The 24306-nt window shown below is 38.6% G+C and overlaps 1 protein-coding gene across 1 annotated transcript in view; it reads right to left on the bottom strand.

The window, feature by feature from the left end:
* Positions 1 to 24306, bottom strand: part of LOC131066239 (AP-1 complex subunit gamma-2) — a 152426-nt gene that overhangs the window by 73998 nt on the left and 54122 nt on the right. The window contains exons 8-9 of the mRNA XM_058000947.2: positions 10904 to 11067; positions 9936 to 9990 (exon numbers count right to left, since the gene is read on the bottom strand). Coding sequence (XP_057856930.2) covers positions 9936 to 9990; positions 10904 to 11067 — 219 coding nt within the window. The remainder of the gene's footprint in view (positions 1 to 9935; positions 9991 to 10903; positions 11068 to 24306) is intronic.

Genomic DNA, 24306 nt, shown 5'->3' with positions numbered 1-24306 from the left:
GAAAAGTTTGCAGCTCCCCACAGATCATTTAGAGAGAGTCGAAGACCTCAGATATTCTCAAACTATGTTGCAATGATGTGCAATACAATTGAGACTGAACCATCAAGCATAGAAGAAGCTGTGAACAAGCAAACATGGAAACAAGCTATGGACGAAGAGTATCAATCCATTATCAAGAATGATGTTTGGAATATTGCGCCTAGACCTAAAGGTAAGTTTGTTGTTTCTTGTAAATGGTTGTTTAAAATTAAACATGCTGATGATGGTAGTATTGAGAAATATAAAGCTAGATTTGTTGCTCATGGTTTTTCTCAAAAGGAAGGTATAGATTATGAGGAAACATTTGCTCCTGTTGTTAGATATACTTTTATTAGAACTATTATAGCTATTGTTGCAGCTAAAGGGTGGAAGTTGTATCAGATGGATGTAAAGACAGCCTTCCTTAATGGTGTCATTGAGGAAGAAGTTTATGTTGAGCAATCAAAAGGTTATGAGATTCATAGCAAAGAATCTCGTGTGCAGATTAAATAAAGCTCTTTATGACCTCAAGCAAGCCCCTCGAGCTTGGCATGAAAGAATTGATAAGTATTTAGTAAGTCTAGGATTCTGCAAGAATGATGCTAGTCCTAACCTTTACTTTAAAGTATTTGGTAATGAAATGTTAATTTTGGTTTTATATGTAGATGATTTATTTCTAACTGGTGAAGATAGTCTCATCATTAGATGTAAGAAAGAATTAGCTACTGAATTTGAAATGAAGGATCTAGGTCTAATGCATTACTTTCTAAGGTTAGAAGTGTGGCGAAGACCTAATGAAATCATTCTAAGTCAAGGAAAATATACTGTTGATATTTTGATTAGATTTGGAAAGTTGGATTGCAAACCTATGTCTACTCCTATGGAAACTAACTTGAAGAAATTGAGTTTATCTGCAGCTAACTCTAATTTTGCAGATCCTTCTGAGTACAAGCAATTGATTGGATCCTTGATGTACCTGGTGAACACTAGACCAGACATTTGTTATGTAGTGAGTGCACTCAACCAGTTTATGAACAAGCCAAAGCAAGTTCACCTTGTTGCAGCCAAACATATTTTGAGATACTTACGTGGAACTGTTGGCTATGGGTTGAAGTATCCAATCAACACTATCATTACCTTGGAAGGTTACTCAGATTCTGATTGAGCAGGAAGTGTTACAAATAGGAAGAGCACTTCAGGTATCTATTTTAGTTTCGGTTATGTTGTGATTTCCTAGGCCAGCAGAAAACAATCCTCAGTAGCCTTGAGTACTGCAGAAGCTGAGTATATTGCATTAAGTGTTGCTTCAAGAGAAGCAATGTGGCTTCAGAAGCTTCTTTCTGGGTTGTTTGGACAACCTTGGGAACCCACAGTTATTCATTGTGATAATCAAAGTTGTATTAAAATGTCTGCTAATCTTGTGTTTCATGACAGAGCAAAACATGTGGAAACTCACTATCACTATGTTCGTGATATGGTACAAAGAGGTGCCTTACAGCTGAAATATAACAGCACTAACGAGCAGGTTGCAAACATTCTCACCAAGCCCCTTGCTCGTGTGAAGTTTGAATACTTCATAGATAGCCTTGGAATTGTGGAGGATCCAGCTATGACAGTATATCCTTCTCTGGGAGAAGGTTGAGGTGAAAGACCTCTTCCACCCTCTACGGGCAATGCAAGGTGGATCCATCCTCTACGGGCAATGCAAGATGCAAGATGGAAAGTTTTGATTGTTTTCTTGCGGGTTACATTCATCCTCTACGGGCAATGTAAGTTGAATCTCATAAAGTAGTCCATGATGCATGATTACACTATAGCTGACTGAATCCTCTCTAGCTAAGAGGGAGTGTTGAAATAATAGCTAAGTTCGGATTACATGTAACTTGTAATTCTATCTTGCTATGAATATTGGGCAAGACCTATATATAATGTAACTTGTGGATAGGACAAGACCTCTATTGAATGTAACTTGTATTAAAACGTGTTGGGGCTGACCTATATTAAGATCACTTGTAACGTGAGGGCTATTTCAGTTTTGGAGCCAACCTTAAAGCATTGAATTGTACTTAAATATGTTCTTCATGCAAGCCGACTTGGGAGAATTAAAAGGCTAAGTCTACTATATATACAAGGCATCAATCATTGTATAATCATCATACACACGGCGAACACATTCAGGGAACACATACAGCGAATACATCTATGATCAGCGAATATCCTCCTCCATACAAAACACATTGACTATAGGGTAGCTTTAACAAATACATACTTAGATCTAAGCAAAAGAAACCTTCCCTTGGTGAGAAACGTAGATTTTAACATTTGGAATATTAGGGGATTGATTGCCCCTAACTGATGCAGGAGCACCAGAGTAGTTCAAACCGGCATTTGGATTTGATCCCAGTGAGACATCGATTCCGATATTGGTGTGTTCTTACCGGTTGGTTTTGCAGCGTATGGAGCGAAGATGAATCGGGTTGCAGGTGGTTTCCATAAATTGCAGATCGTTGAGCGATGTTTTGGGCCTTGTCTGATGTTCTCTCAAGACCGCGTGAACCAATTGGTCTTTGGCCGAATTGATCGAGTTGTTATTGCTTACGGATGGTATAAAGGGAAAGTTTTGAGATTCATTGTAGAGAACAGAGGTCGGAGGAAGAAGAGATCAAACAAAGATGTAGTTTCCAGAGAGATTCTGGTTCAGGGGGATCGAAGTCCAAAGGGACTAAGGTCCAGATCAGTGTTGAATAGTGCAGATTGTTACTGTCCAGGCTTATTCGTCGAACAGAAGATCTGCAGATCTTAGATTTGTGTTGTAAGGATTGTTTTGTAATCCTGGGCTGCGGTCCAGCGTGTGTAGCGGTTGAAAGCTTATGTAATTCTTTAAAGGTTTAGCGAAACATTCTTTAGTGACAGTGAAACGTCTTTGAAGGCTGCAAATTATCCTTGAAGGCGGAGCGAACTTCACCCTAGGTGCAGCGAACTTCATCTCAAAGACAGCAACCCTTCTTGTGACAGCGAACATCAGATCCTTAAAGATAAGTTCATTATTGCATGTTTGCCCTAGGTTGAAGACATTATACTACTATGCATAGTTTGCTGATTGCTTTAAATGTGTTGAAGCACATTGCAAAGATACTTCTGATTATTGCATAATAAGATCTGAAATTTGATGCTGGGTTTTTCCTCCAAGAGGGAGGTTTTCCAAGGGTATCTGTGTGTTATGTGTTTGTTCTTCATTGCATTCTGATTTTCTGTTATTTATTGTTAATCTGATTGCTAAAATTAACAGTTGTAGATACCCTCTAATTTGAATATCAACATGTTACACCTCCATAGAGTGTTTGCCTCTCTCTAAATCATCCACTCCTTTCAAGTTGGCTCCGTTCCTTGTGTTGGACTCGTCAACAAGTCAATTTTTTGCCTATCAGCACCCCTACGCATGCACTTACCCAACTTGGTCTCTCTCTCCTCATTGTCCAACTTGGGTATGATAGGTTCTACATGGTTGGAGATTTTTTCTTCACCACATTTGCTAGTGTGATTGTAACAAAGACTAGATAAATGTTATAGCACTTTAAAACATGCAAGTTGGTATTTGTATTGGTCTTCTCTTTGTTGCATATGATTGTTTATGAGTTTGATGAAGAATTATTAAGTAGATATGTTTTCATTATATCATACGTTCGTTGCAACTTTTTGTTTGATCTCTTAATGGTTGTATATTACTCTATGACCTGTGTTCCACGGGGATCTGTACCTTGCCTTGGTAACACTATCCCCAACCCCAAAATGTTTCAGGGACTGGGGGTTCCTGTTGTGACGTTTTCACACATCGCCCCATTGCAAATGGGGACCCATGTTTTTTTTTGCTCGTTTTGCTCGTTTTCGCTTTGCTTTTTTAGGGTTTTGTTAGTTTGTTAGTTGTCTGGATTTAGGGTCAAGCCTTAGGGTTCTAATTACCGTCTTTTCGGACCAAAATCCAGTCGTTTTTGAGGGCTTTTGAGTTTCCTTTTCTAGAATGCAAATTTTGAATGAAATGAATTCGCCAGAATGGTCTAATTTTCAATTGGAATGTTGAGGCAGAGCTTAAATTTGTCTAAGTGTTGAAGATGAAATGTGAATTTTTGTCCAATTGAATATTTTTGACCAAATTTTGACTTTTTTGAATTTTGATCCTAGGCATTTCAAATGATTTGTTTTCGCCTTGTGAAGTGATAAAATGTGTAAAATCATGATATTTTGGCCTGTAGGAGCAAAATCGCTCCTGTCCCTCAGTGAAGGACGGGAGCTCGTTTTCAAATATCTTACTATTCTTGCAAGGTCAAGATGAATTACAAATTGGAAGTGATGGAGAAAGGCGAGATCTTTCCATTGAATATAAATTGAAGATTTTCATGAACACAGAAATGCCTCCAGGGGAAAAATCGCTCCTGTCCCTCAGTGAAGGACCGGAGCTACAAATCCAATTTTGCTTTGTCCTTGCAAGATTTTAACGTCTTGACGATGTGAAAAGGTCCAAAGAGGTGCATTTTATCAAATGAATATAACTTGAAGCGTCGCCCAGGGGATCACATAGGATAGCAAGTCCGGCTTGAGTGAAGTCCTGATCCTGAAATTTGGCTAAGTCTGGAATGCCCTGATCCTGAATTTGACTAAGTCTGGAAACTGAAAAAACCTCCAAAAACTAGATTTTGCAATATAACTCCTGGAGGTCTGAAACCACTCTCAAACATCCTGAAAGTATATATGGAATATAACTTAAAGTATAAGAAAGAAGAAACATAGAAGGAAATGTCACTTATACTTAAATGTTATATTCCATTAAAATTGTCCTGATCGAGAGTGCGAAAAGTCAAATTTCGCTCGTGTCCTTCTCCAAGGGTCCAGAGCGAAATGCGCTCCTGTCCCTCTCCAAGGGACCAAGGCGAAAATGCTTAGTTAGGCCATTCCTAACCTTGTTTGGACGAATCGAGACATCAAAGGCATGGTGAAGGACCAGAGCGAAATTCTTTATAAGGTACGATCTAGGCAAAGATCAAGCAAATTTTATGTTCGAAGGCAAGAAAGGAGGTCAATCGAACCCGTTGAAGACAAATTGAAGATTATCAAACGTCAACAAAGGACCAAAATGCTTAAGTTCGCTCCTGTCCCTCAGGAAGGGACCAGAGCGATTTTTGTTGTAGATGATTTTCTCGCCAAATTTCAACCGATCTCAAGGCATAGATGAATGAAAGGAGGCATTGCGAATCCGTTGAATATAATTTTCGAAGGTGATGAAGTGAAATGAGGCCCACAAGAGCAAAATCGCTCCTGTCCCTCTCCAAGGGACCAGGGCGAGGTACCTTGTAGCTCTCGTCCCTCTCCCAGGGACCAGAGCGATTTCCTTCATTAGACAGAATCCAGGCAAATGTCAAGACAAGTGTACGTTCAAAAGCAAGGAAGAACATGAGATGGACGCATTGAATACAAAATGAAGATTTTTTGGACGTCCACAAAGGTCCTAAATGTCTAGTTCGCTCCTGTCCCTCAGGAAGGGACCAGAGCGATTTTTGATATAATTGCTTTTCTTGCAAAGTTACAAATGACGTCAAGGCATGGATGAATGGAGTGGAGCATGACAAATCCATTGAATATAAATTTGGAAGGTGACAAAGTAAAAGGAAGGCCACAAAAGGAGGATCGCTCCTGTCCCTCTCCAAGGGACCAGGGCGATACAATGGTGATGTTACTTCCTATGCAAGTTCAAAGTCGATCCAAGTCAAGACAAGGTGGCGAGGGACATTTCAAGGCGTCTTTAGCAAGCACAAACATTAAAAGGTCGTCACAATGATGAAATTCGCATCCTAGGACATAGATCGCTCCTGTCCCTCTCCAAGGGACCAGGGCGATGTTAGATGCATTGGTCATTTTGTGCAAGATTTACGTAAGAACAAGATTTCATAAGGTAATGCAAGGTCTAAGGCATCGTTTGAAGATAACATACAAGAGTTTTGAACGTCCAAACATTGCTAATCAAGGTAAAAAGCTCACATCGCTCCTGTCCTTTGGACAAGGACCAGGGCGATCCTATCAAGAGCACTCATATTCCTTCAAGATCAAAGCAAGGTGAGGTTAAGCGAGGCAAGGGACGACGTTTGGAGGACATCACAATGAAGATCGAAGATAAAAGGATGCATATTGAACGTGGAAATTTGAAGATCGCTCCTGTCCTTTGGACAAGGACCAGGGCGATGAACATCCAAAGACACTCATGAACGCATGCAAGGCAATCAAATTCGAAGAGCTCATCATGATGATTAATGTTGAACGTGGAGATGGAGTTGAACGTGAAAAATGCAAAAATCAAGACAAAATCATGGATCGCTCCTGTCCCTCTCCAAGGGACCAGGGCGATGAGGTACGTCCCTCTCATTTTCATAGTTTTGGCGCCAAATAAGCAATTCAAATTTTCCTTAAATGCTAAGTTCGATAAAAAATTGAAAATCCTATTTAATTTGGCATTTAATGTGGCGTTGATCTTTTATTAATTATTTTGCCTTTATTAAAAATCGAAATTTGCAAATTAAAAACGTAAGGCATTAATAATTAATTAATTAATTAATAAAAATCGAATTTGAAGCGCTACAAAGGGAGGTCGGCCTTGCTAAATCATTTAAAAATCATTTAAAAAATTGTTTTATATCCTCAAGTCGGCCTAAGGGATAAATGCAATCCAAGCGCTATATATGGGGAGTGGAAGATTTCATTTTCACATCATCATTTTATCCTTCTACATGCGAATTAAGGAAGACAAGGGAGAAGTGCGATTTGGAGTTTACTAATAAAGGTGGTGCGATATCTTGGAGACTTCGTTGGAGCGAATTTGTCAAGGATTGAAGACCACGTCAAAGGTGCGAGACTAGGAGGATTTGTTAAGGCGAACTTGAAGATCCATTTGAGCGAGTTGTCAAAGAGGCAAGACTTGAAGATCACGTTGAAATCCAAAGGTGGTGAAATTGATCTTTTGAGGAGATAACATTGAAGACTATTTATACCTCAATTTCGCCTAGGCGAATTTTATTCATTTTGCATTTTAGAGTTAAGCTCTCAAGTAAGGTATGGCAAGATCTCTTGTTTTAATTTCGAATTTTGATTGTCATTGCCTTAATTTTGAAATTTTGTTTTTCCTTAGCTCAGTCTTTTTTAGGAAATGATTAATAAAGGACTTATCATTAAGTTTCCTAAAATTTGCTCTCTAATTTATGTTATGTATTGCAAAATCATGTTACTAATTTTGAAATGTTGTGTAGGCATCAAATGGAGGTCTCTTCAAGGAAAATCAAGCCGGATCCAGGACGGTCTTCGCCAGGACGGTCTTCGCCGGGACGGTCTTAGCCAGGACATGGGCGACCTCTTTCAATCCAGCGTTCCAAGGCGAGGTACATCATCTTCCTGCACATCAAGGACGCAAGGAGTTAGAACAAGGGCTCGTTGAAGAAGCAAAATAGATCCAGATGAATTAATTAAAGCAAGTTTCTCAACAACATCAAGATGAATATCTACCAAGTTACAAGTGTCAAATGAGGTGGCGTCCTAGTCATCATTTCTCCAGTCAGTGTGTTCCACCTCAGCATGACCAGATTCAATGTACTTAACTCATGGAAGGTGGCACAAACTCCGATGTACCTACCCTGGTTATCCATTGGTCAATTTTTCTAAAAGGGACATGTGTCCAAGCAATACAATTTTATCATTGGTCAAACATTAAATGTTATGTAATGGTTGTAACAAACCCTAATTAGGGTTTTTCATTGTAAAATCTTGGCCATTGATCTTGAATTGATCTAAGCCATCAAATTGTATTGTGGGCACTACATAAGCCCAGGCATTTCATTTTGTAAGAATGAATTTTAGATGATTAGAGAGAGTTGTAAATAGTTGGAAGAGTTAGAATATAGTTGATAGAATAGCAATTAGAGTAGAATAGGAGGACAAGGCAAGAAATTGTTGCCATTGATTGTAAACAAACTCCATTTTCATTGAAGTAATGGTGAAATATGTCGTTTTCTTGCAATTTGCATGGTTTCTTGTTGAAGTCTTCAATCTTAGATGGTAGATAATTAGATGAATGGAGGAAATGTGATTGATTGATGGTGGAATTCGTACATCCATACTACTAGCAGTTTGTTGATTGCAGACTTGCCTTGCGTAGTCAACTGGATCATTCAGCCTAAGCTCAATTTCAAATTGTCGCCTCTTCATTGATATGCATCAACTTGGATGGTATCTATGCCTATGGTGATGATTTGAACATCATAAAGCTTCCCTAGAAGATTGCACTAGTCTTGTGTAGATGTTCCATTGATGTCAAAACAAGATCTAGTTAGAGTTTTGTCAAAAATCAAATCATTGCTCCTACATTCTTAGTATTAGGATTAGATCCTCTCTTCGCCCTTATCCTTTTTCCATTTTTTCAAATCTAAGTTAGTAAGAGCCTGTGTCCAGCAAAGCAGATCGGAAGTTCAATGTAAGTCCCCTTGTGATTCCAGCAAATCACATCATACCACTGGAGCTTGTCCACACGTAGAGACCCTACATCAAAGAACCTTGGAGTCTACCTAACTGATCCTTTATGCGAATCTTCAGCAGTTAGAGACTATTTTCTCAAGAGAGGATAAGATGCCTTTAGGTATTTTATTCTGTGTATGATTGTGTACAAAACACACGTCAACAGTTCCATGGAGCCAGCCCCTTATACTACCAGTGGCTCAAACTTGAGCTCTGATTTTGATACAGACCTACCAATTGCATCTGCAGATTAGGGACAGCCATATATTTTCTGTCTTTGTCATTTTATAGTTGAAACTTGGAGCCTATGGACATTTTGTTATAATTCTTTTATAATATGTATGCACATTAACAATGAAAGCATTTGAATTTTGTTAATTTGTTTGTCAATGCTTGTGAAACCTCAATTCAAGTCTAATGTTATGTATTAAGCTTCTACAATGTCTATGACAAATGCTTTAACAATGTTATGCTATGAATATTTGAAATTGAGGGCCTTAGAAGCCCCATAAAGGTTTGAAATCCAAACAAATAGATCTTCATTTGGCATTGTAGATCTCTTCACAGGCTTTCTAACAATATATTATGATAGCAAATCAGATACCCAAGTCAAAATTTATTGTTTCCGGAAGTTGTGCCACCAAAACTCAAGTTTCAATGAAAATCCCCATCTGGGCAAGAAAATGAACTGATGTACTGTTGGGCGCCAAAAAGAAGAAAAGTTACACTTTCCAGAGCATTCTAAGGAGGTTATTGGTGCAAACTAAAGGGGTGAATGAGGGTTACAGAACACAGTTCTAGTAGTGGAGATTGTGGCTCTATGTTGCAGATTTATGTAATAAGAAAGCCTATGTGGCTGAAGCATGTTATTTTCTGAATGTTGTAATTCATTTCCTTGAGATAATATAAGGCACGTGTTTCTTTCTTGCATTTTTTGTTTATTTCTCTATTATTGTTTTGTGTTTGGTTTTGTAAAGGGAGTACCCTTCATCATCCATTACTCATCCTCAATCTATACAAACATCTATGTCACCAAAGACAGCCCTGACCCTAAAGGTGTTTCAAGCACGTTCTAGAACTGTGGACAAGCAGTTTTGGGACCTAACAAATCTTATACAAGATCTAAATCATCTGATAATTCCACAAGAGAATGACCTAAACTGAGTGGGCATGGTAAATATTTATTATAGACTAACCACATCAGACAAGCTAAATTTCAAATTTTCCCCAGATGGAATCATTAGGTGAAAAAAAAAACTTACATCTTGGAGCTTTATTTTCCTTCTGATACAAAAGACTAAAGAATTCACTTACACACATCAGAGAAAGAAGCAAAGAAAGAAATTATTAGAACTGTCAGTAATACAAACCTCAACAAGAACTTTGATCATCTGGTCAATATACCACAGTTTAGTTGGGGCAAACCTGCAAAATAACCATGCAGAAAAGAAAATTAAACCAAGCTTCCAACAAACAGCTACCTTAATATGTTAAACAAAAATTTCTGTTTGCTAGATTTACAGTGAAAAAACCCTTGTCTGATGCACTGTTGCCTGGTGGAGAATGCTCTTGCCATGGTATATAAAGGAATGCCAAAACACTGAATTCAAAACTATAAACAAGAAGGTTGTGAGCAGATATTGCTAGCTGATCTTTCTTTATCCCATTCCTTCAAACCCTTTGTCTCTTATGAGCCATTGAATAAGTCCTTAATTCCTCTACAGGTAACATAAATATCCTCATTTTTAAAGAACTTAGTTTCATCAAATTAAGGCAGTGATTGTCATGGGTGGAAATATTGCAATGCATGGAGGTGATAGAGCTGTTCTTTGAGATCAATATAATATATTTTGGAAAAATATACCCTAAGAACCACTTGGTCTTGAAGAGAAGCTTCAATGTATTCATCCACAGCCTAGATATGTTTAGAAGACTGACAACAACCAGTCTCCATGAAATGACAAGAAAATTACCAAGGGGCAATGGCAAACACACTATAGAAGAAATATTAGCTGCTGGACAGCAGCCAATGTGCAGAATAACAAGGCATAAACCTATACTTGAGCAAATAACCTAGATTCGTATTGGATTTGAATGGGATGAAAACAGAAAATGGAAAATCTTACTTGAGGATTCCAGACTAAAATAGATTTGAGAAGGTACAGGAGAAAGGACAATAGAAATTTCTGACAGCGTAGTACATTGTCATAGATGTAAAGTTTAAACAAAATAACACTTTCAATCTCCTCACAAATAGGAAGAAAATAAAATCTCTTTAAGAGTTCCAAAATTAATAAGGAAAATAAATGTGGTTCTATACAAAGGTTAACCGGCTTACTTTTCAACAATGGAGCAGATCTTGGCAGTAAGATCACCTTTGAATTCTGGATCGCTTACTTCCAAGTACTCAAGTAGTTCTTTTGTCAACGGTTTTACATTAGTGTCATTGACAAGAACAAATATAAGCTCCAGAGCTCTTTTTCTGATTGAAGTATCAGAGTCCTGTACAAAACAAAACATACAACTTCATGAATTTCCAACAGATATTAACATTTGATCAAACCCTTATGATAATTGAAAAGAGTCTCAAGAAGATGAGAATGATAAGTAAATTCTAACAGACAGTATTTAACAGATACATATGATTTCTTGCATATGTCGAACGAAGAACTTACACTAATTAACTAAGAAATAAAAACTTGCATGGCATTTGAAAATCAATGACATAAATTTCATGCATTTATTTTGTTTGCATGCTACTTTCTAATGCCAAAACAATATATAGTGCAAATACTTCATTAATACAACATCATATCCTACAGTAATCCACTCTGATAATTTGATCATGCAAAAGTGTAAATATTTTTAAAAACTCATCACAATAGGGACCAAATGGTATAGTGTCATTAATTGTCAACCCACAACATGGATATCAAGTGATAAAACATCAATAATCCTCAATCATAAAAATGCGTAATCTCTTACCGTTAAGGGCATGGTGCAATGGTTACGTTAAATCAACACCCTGGATCAATTCCACACTGGGCAGCTGTGCTTGAGGGCATTATGGCCTTACTGGGCCATTGAACTGGCAGATCTGGACTAACTAAATTTACGGGATTCAAATGCCAGAACAAAATTATTAACCATAACAAAAAGAACAGATTTAGATCAACAACATCTCCAATATCTTTACAAGGGAAATTCTAAAACTTGGATTCAGATAACAGAAACTATCACCGTACGCATACCCACATGAACATCTTGTTGTGACGTTTTCACACATCGCCCCATTGCAAATGGGGACCCCCTACTTTTTAGGCCCTTCCGGTCTTTTGGCTTTGTTTTTTTGGTCTTTTTGCAGCAGTCTCGTCAATCTCTTTGCTTTGCAAGTGTTTGGGGGTCATATTGATGAAATCTGCTTTTCGTTTGAGTGAATTCGGCTAAGTCTAGGACTCGTTTTGTGAATTTTAGGGCTTTTTGCCTTTTGTCCTAGATTTTAGGGGTTTTTGTTAGGGTTTTGAAGAAACTGAACATACAACTAGAATTAGAACCCTTCAAAGAACCTCCCAGTAAAATTTGAGCCCAAACGGAGCAACTTTCTATTTTTAGAAAGTCCCTATTTTTTAGGGATTTTTCCATGTCCTAGAATGTCGTCATTTTGCCAAAAATCAAACTTACTATTTTTAGTAATTTCTATTTTTAGTTAGTTTCTATTAATAGTAAGTCATTCTTGCACCCTGTCTAGGGGTTTAACGTTGACACTTTGAAGGTTTCTATTTTTGGAAAGTCGGTACTGGCAGGGTCAATCAAACAAGGCGACAAGGATCAGACGTTTGCAAATATTTCTAATTCCAGAGAATTAGACCGCAGACAGAGAAAGCCAGAAATTGGTCAAGTGCTGGAAGCCTATGCCTAAAATGGAAAGCTCAGAAATTCACCAAGGTTCAAAAAGTAATTCCAAAATTGCAAAAGGGTCAAATTATCCTAAGTCTAAAAAGTTGAACTAGAAAAATTTCATGAATCCTTGGCCCATGGGAAAATCCACCCAAATGTGGACTTGGGCGCCAAAATGAAGGAGGCAAGGATAAGCAGACAAATTTCATGAATCCTTGGCCCATGAGAAAATCCACCCAGATGTGGACTTGGGCGCCAAAATGGAGGAGGCAATGATAAGCGAACAAATTTCATGAATCCTTGGCCCATGAGGAAATCCACCCAAATGTGGACTTAGGCGCCAAAATGGAGGCAAGGATAAGCGGACAAATTTCATGAATCCTTGGCCCATGAGAAAATCCGCTCAAGATGTGGACTTGGGCGCCAAAATGGAGGCAAGGATAAGCAGAAAAATTTCATGAATCCTTGGCCAATGAGAAAATCCGCCCAAATGTGGACTTGGGTGCCAAAATGGAGAAGGCAAGGATGGATGGACAAATGAAAAAAATCGTTGGCCAAGTATGATTTGCGCCCAGACATGAGGGAAGGCGCCAAAGTGGCATGCCCAAGGAGAGAAGGACAATTCCATGAATCCTTCCTCCAGTGAAAATTCCGCCCAAGGGAGTGACTGCGCGCCAAAATGGGCATTCCACGGAAGGTGTAAAAAAGTGAAAATTCCAAGGCACAGTGAATTCAATGCCCAAGCTAAAAAGTTGAAATTTTGCCTAAGGCATGGAATCCAAGGGGTGAAGGAGGAATAGAAAATAAAATTCCCCTCGAGCAAATTTTTGAATTTGCTATTTTTTGACACCAAATCTCGCCGAAATGAGGAAATTGTTATAGATTCGGAATCGTGGCAGAATTCTCCATCCAATGGACCTAGCTCCTAAATTTTAGGAGGATCCCTAAAAAATGGGGATGTTGAAAAGAAGACATGGACAATTCACAAAACAATGAATTCCTTCCTCAAGAGGAATTTCCACCCCAGCCTTGTCGAGGGTGCCAGAATGAAGAGTGCATGGAGAAACAGGGAAATTGCAAGAGTCCTTGACCAAGGCATTTTAGCACCCAAGTGAGAGAAGGAGCGCCAGATAGAGGGATGCAAGGAATCCATGGAATTGAAAGAATTCCCCACCAAGTGTAAAATGCCACCTAGGAACACAGGAGTGCGCTAAAATGATCTTCTCATGGACAATGCACAAAGAGATAAATTCCTTCATCGGGGAAGAATTGCACCCAAGAAGAAATTCCAGGAAAGGTGAAAAATTGACTAAGTGTTTGAAATTTCTTCCTTCAGGACATAGTTCTTGGAAATCATGAAAATTGGCTAAGGTTTGAAGAATTTCCTTCCTCAGGGTAAGGAACAAATTTCTTTCCAAAGGAGAATTCCTCCACAACAAGAAATCACATCCAAGGATGAATTGAAGATAAAATTTCCAAGGCAAGGAAGGAATCAGGGATGAACTAAACAAGAAATTTCCCCCTAGGGAAAAATTTGAAAAATCCAATTGCGGGCATCAAATCACATCCAAATTTCAAAAGTTTTACAGATTTGGATTCGTAGGAGAATTCTCTTCCTCATGGACTTGAAACCCTAATTTGTGCAAAATTCCTAAAAAATAGGAGATGTTGAAAATTCATTGAAAATCTTTTCCAAAGCAAGGCAAGTTCAAAAACTTCAAGAAAATACTTCCAGCTTCAGAGATTCTCCCTCTTGAAGTTTTTCTCTCTCCAGGGTTTTTTCCACCAAGTGGCAACCGAGTCAACAGATGCTGAATTAATGAAGCATCTCTTTGCATGCAGTCATCACATTTATGGCATTATGGCAGATTCCTTCTGCATGCGGCCGTCACGTTCAGGAGATGATGGTGCATTTATGGCATCATGGGCAATTTTTGCATGAGGGCACATTCATTGCATAGTGGGCACTTTTTGAATGTAATGGTTGATTAATGCTTTATGGGCGCCATTTCTGGCAGGATTGTAATTAATTGTATATGGGCATGATGGGTTATTAATTACCGATTCCCACTTTGTTGCACCTTGAGTGGAGAATGTTTCGAGCAAACCCTAATTAGGGTTTTGCATGTTATCATGGCCTAAGGCCTATATAAAGGGGCGACCCCCCTCATTTGTAAAAGGGAGGGAGTTTTGTATGAAATTGTTGCGATAAGTTTTGAGATAATAACATTGAAGCATTGTTCTCTGATGGTGTCCACTTAAGTTATTTTTTCAAAGCTTGCATGGTTTCACCTTCCTCACTTAGAGTAGAAGTAGTATAGTGCTTTGATTTCAATGGATAATGTAATGGTGTTTGATGAATTTCCATGGTTCATACTTTTTGCATCTTGCTGATTGTAAGTTGCAGTGTAAAGTTAGCCTGAACCCCCTAAATTTGTGCTAAGTTCGATTGTAGATGGTCGTTTGGATTGCATCGTTTTTGGGTATTCAAATGTACTTTCTCGATTTGAAAATTCTTCAACATCCTCAGAAGATTGTACCGGTTCTTGTGGAGTTGTAGTTGATCTTGGCAAAGCAGAGTTTGGTTATTTGGAATTTGTCCACTAGAGCACTATTCATTGTTATCACTGCCCTTAGGAGTAGATTTAGATCCTTCTAACCCTTTCCCCTTTACTTTCAGTTCATTTTAGTCCATTCGAAGCAAAAGCATTGCAGAATTGCCATATTGGATGATGGAGTTCCAGCCACAACACAAAAGTGAAAGAACGATGAAAACGTAAGGTCCCTTGGATTACCAGCAATCACACCAGCCAACTAAGTCACGTCCGTAGCATAAAGGAACCTTGGAGTCGATTGTTTGAACTTCTTGCAATATTAGCATGCAATCGCACTTTGATCAAGAGAGAGTGAAGTGACCGTTAGGCAACTTTATTCTGTGTTCGACGTAGACATAAAAAACACATCAACACATCTCCTAGTGGCAATATATGATTGCAATATAGCGATATCCTTGTACATTTACTCCTATACTCTCTTTTTAAAAAGCAACCCTATCCCTAACCCCATAAACATATGCCATGTCTCTAGGTGACTATTGTTCTAACCATATAGTTGAAACAATGAAAAACTCAAACTCAGCAAATTTTTAAGTAGTGTTCTTTACAAAGAAAATTCTAAAACTTGGATTTAGGTACCAGAAACCATCTCCGTACTCATACCCACATGAACATCTCCTACTGACTGTATATAATTGTAATACAGCCATACCATTGTACATGTACTCTTATACTCTATTTTTAAAAGCAACCCTATCCCTAACCCCATAACAATATCCCATGTCTCTAGGTGACTAGTGCTAGCCATAATTGAATAACATGCATATTACTGAATTTAGAGTACATATTACTCATTTAATTTTTTAAATATAGGTCAAAATTAGAGTTCAATACATATCATGGACTAAAAATGAGTTTAAAATATATCATGTTCAGGTTTTAATATAAATTAAAAAATTACAAATTATAAATTTCCTCTACAAGTAAAGCTCGTAGAAGTGTGCCAGCGCTTTGTACATGTCCTCAAACGAGATTGTATAGTTGCATCATCCTCATAAGAAGCCTCAACAAAAGAATTGGCCACAAGATCATGTGGTGGGAGAGACAAACCCCCATTGATGACTCACAACCTCACCTTCTACCCTATCAAATGCTGCCACATCTGCTTCCCATTCTGTTGGCTCCCTCCCTAAAATAGCCAGATCATCATCAATGAATAATCAACAAAGTATCCACATCTTCTAGAACCCAATATGAATATGAATTGACATCATCGAGGTCAAACGCATGATGTGCCTCCTACCCCTCTACCTTTTTATATGCAACCAAAGCTTGTACTACACAAAGACAAGGCCATTAAAGTACTTTTGAGTGAACTATTGTGTTTCTTTAGGTGAAGGGCCTCAAAAAAACTACAATTACGCTCAATGCTGACAACCAGAAGCACTACAAGGCAAGGATAAATGTAAATAGTGAGATTTTGAAGATTATGTGTTGTTGCACCAAAATCTGCTCAACAAAAATCTACAAGAACAAAATTTATAACTTTGTAAGAATTAGTAAAATTAAACACATGCTTTTTATTGGTTATAAAATGGCTCTCTTTTTAATGCAAAGAGGTGAAGAAAACAACCTCCCCTCTGCCCCCTTATAAATTTGTAGATCACCAAGTATGTTGTCTCTAAGGTTCTCATCGATGGCCATCCTCTTCATACACATGTTGAGGCCATCCCTAACCTCCTCATCTACTATGAATAAAGAGAAGAAGAAAAAGTTCGGCCTCAAATAGTAACCAGCACCATGAATGTTGGTGGAGTTCTAGATTCCACCTCCTATCATTAAGGTGTGCAATGGGTTCATATTTGTTTCTATTGGACCCATACAAGTTAAATTGCCTCTTTGGGCCTATCCATGGCCTCATATAGATACTTGTTGATGTGTTTTTTATGCACATAACAATACAGAATAAATTACCAAGATAATTTAACCTCTTGAACAAAATCACCTCAGATGCTAAGAATGAGATCAACTAAAATGATTCCAAGGTTTCTACATGTCAGGTCTTGACGAGTGGGTAAGTTCAGTGGTTGATGTGAATTGTTGTGTTTCACTTGGGGGCTTACGCAAATGTTTGGATTATCATGAATGATGCGGAATAGGTGTGCTGACAACTTAAGATTTATCAATATGGCTCTGGATTTACTTCTTACTAAAAAATGGGCAAAAGAGATAGGGTTTAGGAAGCTTATTCTAAAACTAGGAATGTAGGAAATGATGCATGGATCTAGTGGAATCAAACCAGGCAAGGTCTCACAATCAGATATTGACACAAGCTTAGTGCAATCATCTAAGGTATACTTAAAGATTTTCAGGCTATCACCATCAAACGTTGACACCATCCAAGTTGATGCTTGTCAAGGGACGTGTAATAGCTGAAGTTAAGCTTACTCAAATTCCAGTTGACCACACAAGGCGCACTTACCAGCTGCAAGAGGCTAGTGGTATGGACTTGTTGATGTGTTTTTTATGCACATGCGAACACAGAATAAAATACCGAAGTATCTTATCCTTTCTCGAACAAAGTTCCCAACTATTGAAGATCTCGCTGAAGGATCAGTCGGAGTAACTCCAAGGTTCTGTTATGTAGGATCTCTACGTGTGGATAAGCTCTTTGTGGTATGATGTGATTTTGTTGGAATCACAAGGGGACTTACACTTGACGACCTAAACGTCTGATTTGCTGGAATCACAGGATTTCACTGGCTTAGATTTTGAAGAAAGGAAAAAGGACGAGGGTGAGGAAAGGATCTAATTCTGATACTAAGAAATGTAGGAGCAATGATTGATTTTTGATGAAATTCTAACTAAGTCTTGTTTTGACATCCCAGGACCATCTCCACAAGGTTAGTGCGATCTTTGGAGGAAAGCTTTATGATGTTCAGATCATCACTACAAGCATAGACACCATCAGGCTGATGCATATCAATGAAGAAGCGACAATTGAAGTTGAGCTTAAGCTGAATGATTCCAGATGACTACACAAGGCAAGTCTGCAATCAACAAACTGCTAGTAGTATGGATATACGAATTTCACCATCAATCAAACACATTTCTTCCACTCATCTAATAAAATGAAATCAAATTTGAGAAGTATAGAGACCATGCAAATTGTTGAATTGACCCATAGATTTCACCATTTCTTCAATGAAGTTTTACAAGTCTTTTACAACATCTTGGCAACGATCTTTGCCTTCTCTCTCTATTCTATTCTAAGTGCTATTCTATCAACTGACTATCCACTATTAGCAAACTATTCACCTTCTAACTACTAACTAACTATTGTTGACTCCTATTCACTAACTATTAGCTTTCTATTCCCCTTTACAAATGAAGAGTCAGGGCTTCTATAGTGCCCTCAATACCATTCAATGGCTTGGATCGATTTGAGATCAATGGCCAAGATTTTACAATGAAACCCTAATTAGGGTTTGTTACAACAAACTTACTTCTAACCAATGAAATAATTGTATTATTTGGACACATGTCTTCTCTGGAATATTCGACCAATGGATAGCCAAGGTAGGTACATCGAAGTTTGTGCCATCTCCCATGAGTCAGGTACATTGAATCTAGACATGCTGAGGTGGACCAACCCCACTAGAGGAGTGATGACTAGGATGCCGCCTTGTCTAACACTTGGTTGATGCTCAATTTGGTGATGCTTTCCTTCAAATGCTGGACTAGAAGATAGATGGAGAAGGTCATCCTTAATGAAACTGGATTGGAGGAGGTCATCCTTAATGATGCTGGACTAGAGAAGGTCATCCTTGTTGATGCTGGACTGGAGGAGGTCGTCCTTGTCCTGGCTTGATCTTCTTTGATGAGAGTCTACCAAGTAGTTGATCCTCTAGCTTCGGGGTCGCCATTTGATGCCTACACAAAGGATTAAAGTTAGTCTTTGAGTATAATATCTTATAGCATAGGATCTAAGACCTTAAAAGAGAATGATTTAAGATATTAATTTGAAAATGACATGATAAATCCAGAATTCTAGTTTTTCAAATTAATGGCAATGAAATCAAAATAAATCTTGAATAAGAACTTCAAAATGATTCTTCATACCTTCTCCTTTGAAAGCCTAACTATAAAACCTTGGAAAATGATGAAAGAAGACCGGATTTTGCTGGACAAGGGTTAAATTATAGTCTTCCTTTGGATGAATTATGCCTCCATTAGCCTTTAAAAGAGCTTCACCTTCTTTAGCCTCCAACACTTAGCAAAAATTCTCCTCCAATCTGCTAGATTTCGCTACTCAATTTGCTCCTCAAAATCGTACCTAGAAGGAATGAATGAATGATTTGAAATTTGAAGCAACACTCCCCCTTTATATAGGGCACTCACCCTAATCCCTTCAAGGCCAACTTGGCAAATAAGGGGTAAAAATAAATAAAAATTCCTTGAAAAGGTGGCCGACTTGCCTATAAAGGCATAATAATGATTTTGAGCGCTCACCTTTTATTTTTTAAATTTTAAAATTAATTTTAATGCCTCCAAGGTGGATTTTTCAATTATTTTAAGGCCTAAAAATTAATTAATTAAGTTGCAAATGCTTTAATTCATGTGAATTTAATTCAACCTCCCAAATGTCTTGAATTTGGTAAATTTGGTGAAACTTTAGAAATATGGAGGTTTGATTGAGGCTTAATGAAGCTTCTTGATGATTTCGCCCTGGACCCTTTGGAAGGGTTAGGAGCGATTTTTTTCAATTTGGTCCTAAATTTCTCATTTCTTGACTCCAAAATCTCTTGGAAGGTGAGTTCATGTGTGCTTTGGCCTACTCCAAGTCTTGCATTCCGAATTTATATCATTTTTCATGCAGGAATTAGGTGAAAATGTGAATTTCGCCCTGGACCCTCTAGAAGGGTCAGGAGCGATTTTTTGGTTTTAGGGCAATTCGTTCATCCCTTCATCTTCAAATCATTTCCAAGTGATAGAATATCATGTCTTACTCCCATCCAAGTCATGAATAGCAAAATCTTGTCTTAAATTTGCAAGAAAAAGGGAGAATTTGGAAATTTCGCTCTGGACCCTTTGGAAGGGTCAAGAGCGAATTTCCCTCTTGGCTTCAATGCCTGGGGGTTTGAATATGCTCATTCTTCATTTCATGATGCCTTAGACTCCTCAATTTGACCAAACAAGGCAAGAAATATCCCTCATAGAGATTTTCGCTCTAGACCCTTTGGAAGGGTCAGGAGCAAAAATTAGGTTTTAAGCAAAATCCTTCATTCTTCAAAGTTGAAACTTCTTCAGGAGGCAAAAACAAGCTATTCTTCTTCCATTCATGTCAAAAACTTGACCTTCTTCATTGCAAAATAAGAGTCTTTTGGGAATTTCGCCCTGGACTCTCTAGAAGGGTCAGGAGCGAAAATCCTTTCTTAACCAAAATTCTCCATTTACTCATGCTTCCAAATCAACAAGGACGTCCAATCTTCCTTCCAAGATACCCTACAAGTCAAAATTTAGTCAATCTTAGGGGAAAAAATGAGCTTTAAGAAGATTTTCGCTCTGGACCCTTTGGAAGGGTCAGGAGCGAAATTCATGTTTTAGGCTAGAATTCCTCATCTTTCAATCTTTACAAGGCTAGAACATTCAAAAAACACCTCCAAGCATGCCTTAGAAACTATGAACTTGGTCTTGACAAGAGATAAATAGAGGTGTATAAGGATTTTCGCTCTGGACCCTTTGGAAGGGTCGGGAGCGAAATTCCTAATCTTGGCCAAAATCCTGACTTCATTTTCTCATTTCTCCATCCAAACAAGTGTTTTGCCCTAAAAAATGCCTGGGAACGAGTTGGTTCTAAGTTTGGGTCAAACTAGAATGTCATATGGAGAATTTCGCTCTAGACCCTCTAGAAGGGTCGAGCGAAATTTGACATTTTTAGACTCTCCGTCAGGATAATTTTATGGAATATAACATTTAAGTATAAGAAATGGTCACTTATACTTTAAGTTATATTCCATATATACTTTCAAGATGTTTGAAAGTGGTTTTAGACCTCCAGGAGTTATATTGCAAAATCTAGTTTTTGGAGGATTCTTCAGTTTTCCAAACTTAGTCAAATTTCAGGATCAGGACATTCCAGACTTAGCCAAATTTCAAGATCAGGACTTTCCAGATTTAGCCAAATTTCAAGATCAGGAAATTCCAGACTTCATCACTCACCAACTTGACCTAGCTCGGACCTCCACGAATGATACTCGCTCACCAAGCAAGACACAATTAACAACAAGAGCAAAACCAGGCCCTAAGGAAGACTCTCAAAGAAACCCTAATTCTGGGGCCCTATGGACTCACCCTGGCTCAAGCAAAGCCTGTAATCCAACGATCCCCTGGCAACACTCAAAATGCAAAGGCTAATAGACAAAACCTAAACACCTAGAAAGCAAACCCCAAAAAGCAAAAAGCAGGGGTCCCCATTTGCAATGGGGCGATGTGTGAATACATTACAACAGGACTAAAGATTCCACACAAATAAATTCAACAAATCTTCCACTCAATCTAACATACATGAAAATAAATTCTAATCTAACTTGGAGTAACTGAGAATCATGAATGCAAATACAACACTTGAAGAGCAAAATCACCAACAATTGAACAATGATTAGGATTCAAATAGCTGTAAGCATATACCAACAGTTCTACAAAAACTCTCCCTTACAAATGAGAGACAAGGAGGCATATATAGAGTCTCTTACAAAATGGATGGCCCAGATTGATCTAAGATCAACGGTCGAGATCATGCCAACAAAACCCTAGAATTTCCCTAATTAGGGTTACATCAAAAATGGTGCCACCAACATATGGCCCTATGAAAAGATACCTAGTCATCAAATAGGGAATCTTCTAGATGATTCCTCCCTGCATTTCTCTCTCTCCTAGCATACTCCAAGAATCTAGCCAATACTGAATCCAACTCCTCCATGGAAATGTTAGGCAAGGTATCCTATTGTAAATCAATCACGTCCAGCGAGTCCGAGCAAGCATTCAAAGTGTTCTCCCATTCTGGCATGAGCTTCTGCAAACTATGAACATGAATCAACAAAGAGACCAAGTCATCTATCTGACTCTTCTTCAAAGAGTCCAACTGGCAAAAATACATAAATTTCATCTTGTCTCTTAATTCGGCTAAGTGTAAACCACTAGCATCACTAACATCAACACCCAATAATTCCTCAATCGAGGCAAAGATCTTCATCTGAATGCCCTAAATTAATCCTTCCATCTCCATACAACTCAACTGGGCGTTCTCATAAGTTGATTTCTTCACGGCTAGTGAACAATACCAGCCATGGAAATCGTATCTGTCTCCACTGTGCACGATGTTCTCGCTGACCAAGGTGGAATCAGGAATCTTCTTCAAAGCCTGGAGGTGTGGAATAGTCATCTCTTGGATAGGCCGGAATTCTTCCCAAACTCCCTCCAATTACTGGATTTTGAACACAAGCCCTGTTGTCCTATCATATGCATGGACAAACTGAGTAAGGAAATCATCTGCCTGCTTTCTTGTGCTCTCAATCCACTTTTCCACCTCCAAGTGTGTACCTCTCGCTACCTCGCAATGTGAATGTATTCCATGGTCAACTGCAATAGGGGAAATAAGGGTGGGATTTTCACGCCTTGTCCCTGCAATAGACTCTCTAAGTCTGATATTCTCTTCTATGTACCTTTCTTTCTCTGCAATCGCTCTGCCTAACCTCGCATCGATTGCCTGGAGGTTTTCACCAATCTCCTGGAATTCCTGCTTTCTGGATGTACGACCAAGGGCGACTTTAGTGATCTAGAAATCCATAGGAGTAGCAATGTTCGTTGTCATGCCTACAATAGGAATAGCAATCTGCGCAATCCGCATTCCTGTCTCATCTCTAGCTATGTGCGACAAAATCTCCGCTCTCTTGGGCTCCTTTTCCTTAGCACTCCTAGCTAGGTAGTCATCAATATCATCAATAGGCTGCACCTCTATCATTTGTTTACTTTTTTCCATACTTCTCATCAGCCATTCAGGAATAGCGGCCATCTCCATACCATCATCGAGACATATTTCTCGATCAAGTCCTTTCAATGCCGAGATAACATCATCATTATCATCAAGATTATTCCTGGTCCAATCATATACTTCATTTCCCAAGCTAACTTCCAAAAGGACAGTAGGGGAATCCGGCTGATCATTATTCTCATCAGGAGGTGCAGATGTCGCTGTGGCATGGAACTCCTGAATATTCTCTGGTAGTATCACTGTGTTTGAACACTGTTGAGTCTCCTTATTCTGTTTTGTTACTTCAATCACTTCGATTGATGAGACACTGGGAGGGGGTGAAGGAATGATAAGTGGAGGAATGATAGTTTTCTGTTTCTTCTTCACCTCCTCAATCTTCTTCCCTTTGGCCTTGACTTCTCCTGCCGTGTTCTTCCTTCTCTTGGGAGCTTGACTCTCCTCATCTGCATGAATCCTGACATCACTGATCAGACATCCTTTCATAAGTGAAGGGAACACCCATGTCAACTAACTTATTGATCTGTACATCCACCCATAGGTGGGAGAAATTCAAGACCTCTCTCATCAATGTATTCAGGTCGATCTCTTCTGACTCTGACCAATTTGGCAATAGGATTGCCTTCTTCATTTCACTCTCATACTGTGGATGTGTATGATCTCTATCATCTAATACCTGATCAGGAATGAGGAAAAGTCCACACTTCCTCATGAAATCCATTGACATTCTGGACCACATTCTTCTCTTTACTGCTTGCTCGTCCATCAGGTTAGCACAATAATCTTCTATGTCAATTTTGTGACTGAACTTCTCTCCCCTGATCCTTCCGACCTTCTTGTCTGGATCAAATCTTTCTCTTTTCTTGTATGTAGCAAATAGATAGAATGCAAGCTCCTCACTCGAAGTGCTAGCAGTTATGGCGGACTTGCAAACCTCTGAAGTCTTCCCAACTGAAATAGGGAATGTCATGTCTGTCCTGTGTTTCTCTCTCTGGATAACATCGAACTCTAGAAGTTGTCTTACCACTTCCAACAATATCATTTTGTCGGTTGGATACCTAGGAAGTCTGTAGGGTTCAGATTGAAACCCATGAATCCTGAGGTATGTGAAAGTGGGAAACTGTATATACCACGATCCATACTTTTCTATTAACTCTGTTGCCTCCTTGGACAATCTTCTATGGATTCCACCTTGCAACATCTGTGTGATGTACATAGTGAGTGCATCATTCACTCAAA

The sequence above is a fragment of the Cryptomeria japonica genome, chromosome 5, assembly GCF_030272615.1.
Source record: "Cryptomeria japonica chromosome 5, Sugi_1.0, whole genome shotgun sequence".
NCBI classification, from domain to species: domain Eukaryota; kingdom Viridiplantae; phylum Streptophyta; class Pinopsida; order Cupressales; family Cupressaceae; genus Cryptomeria; species Cryptomeria japonica.
Note: the sequence above shows the minus strand (reverse complement) of the source record. Positions and strands in the feature narration are given on the sequence as shown.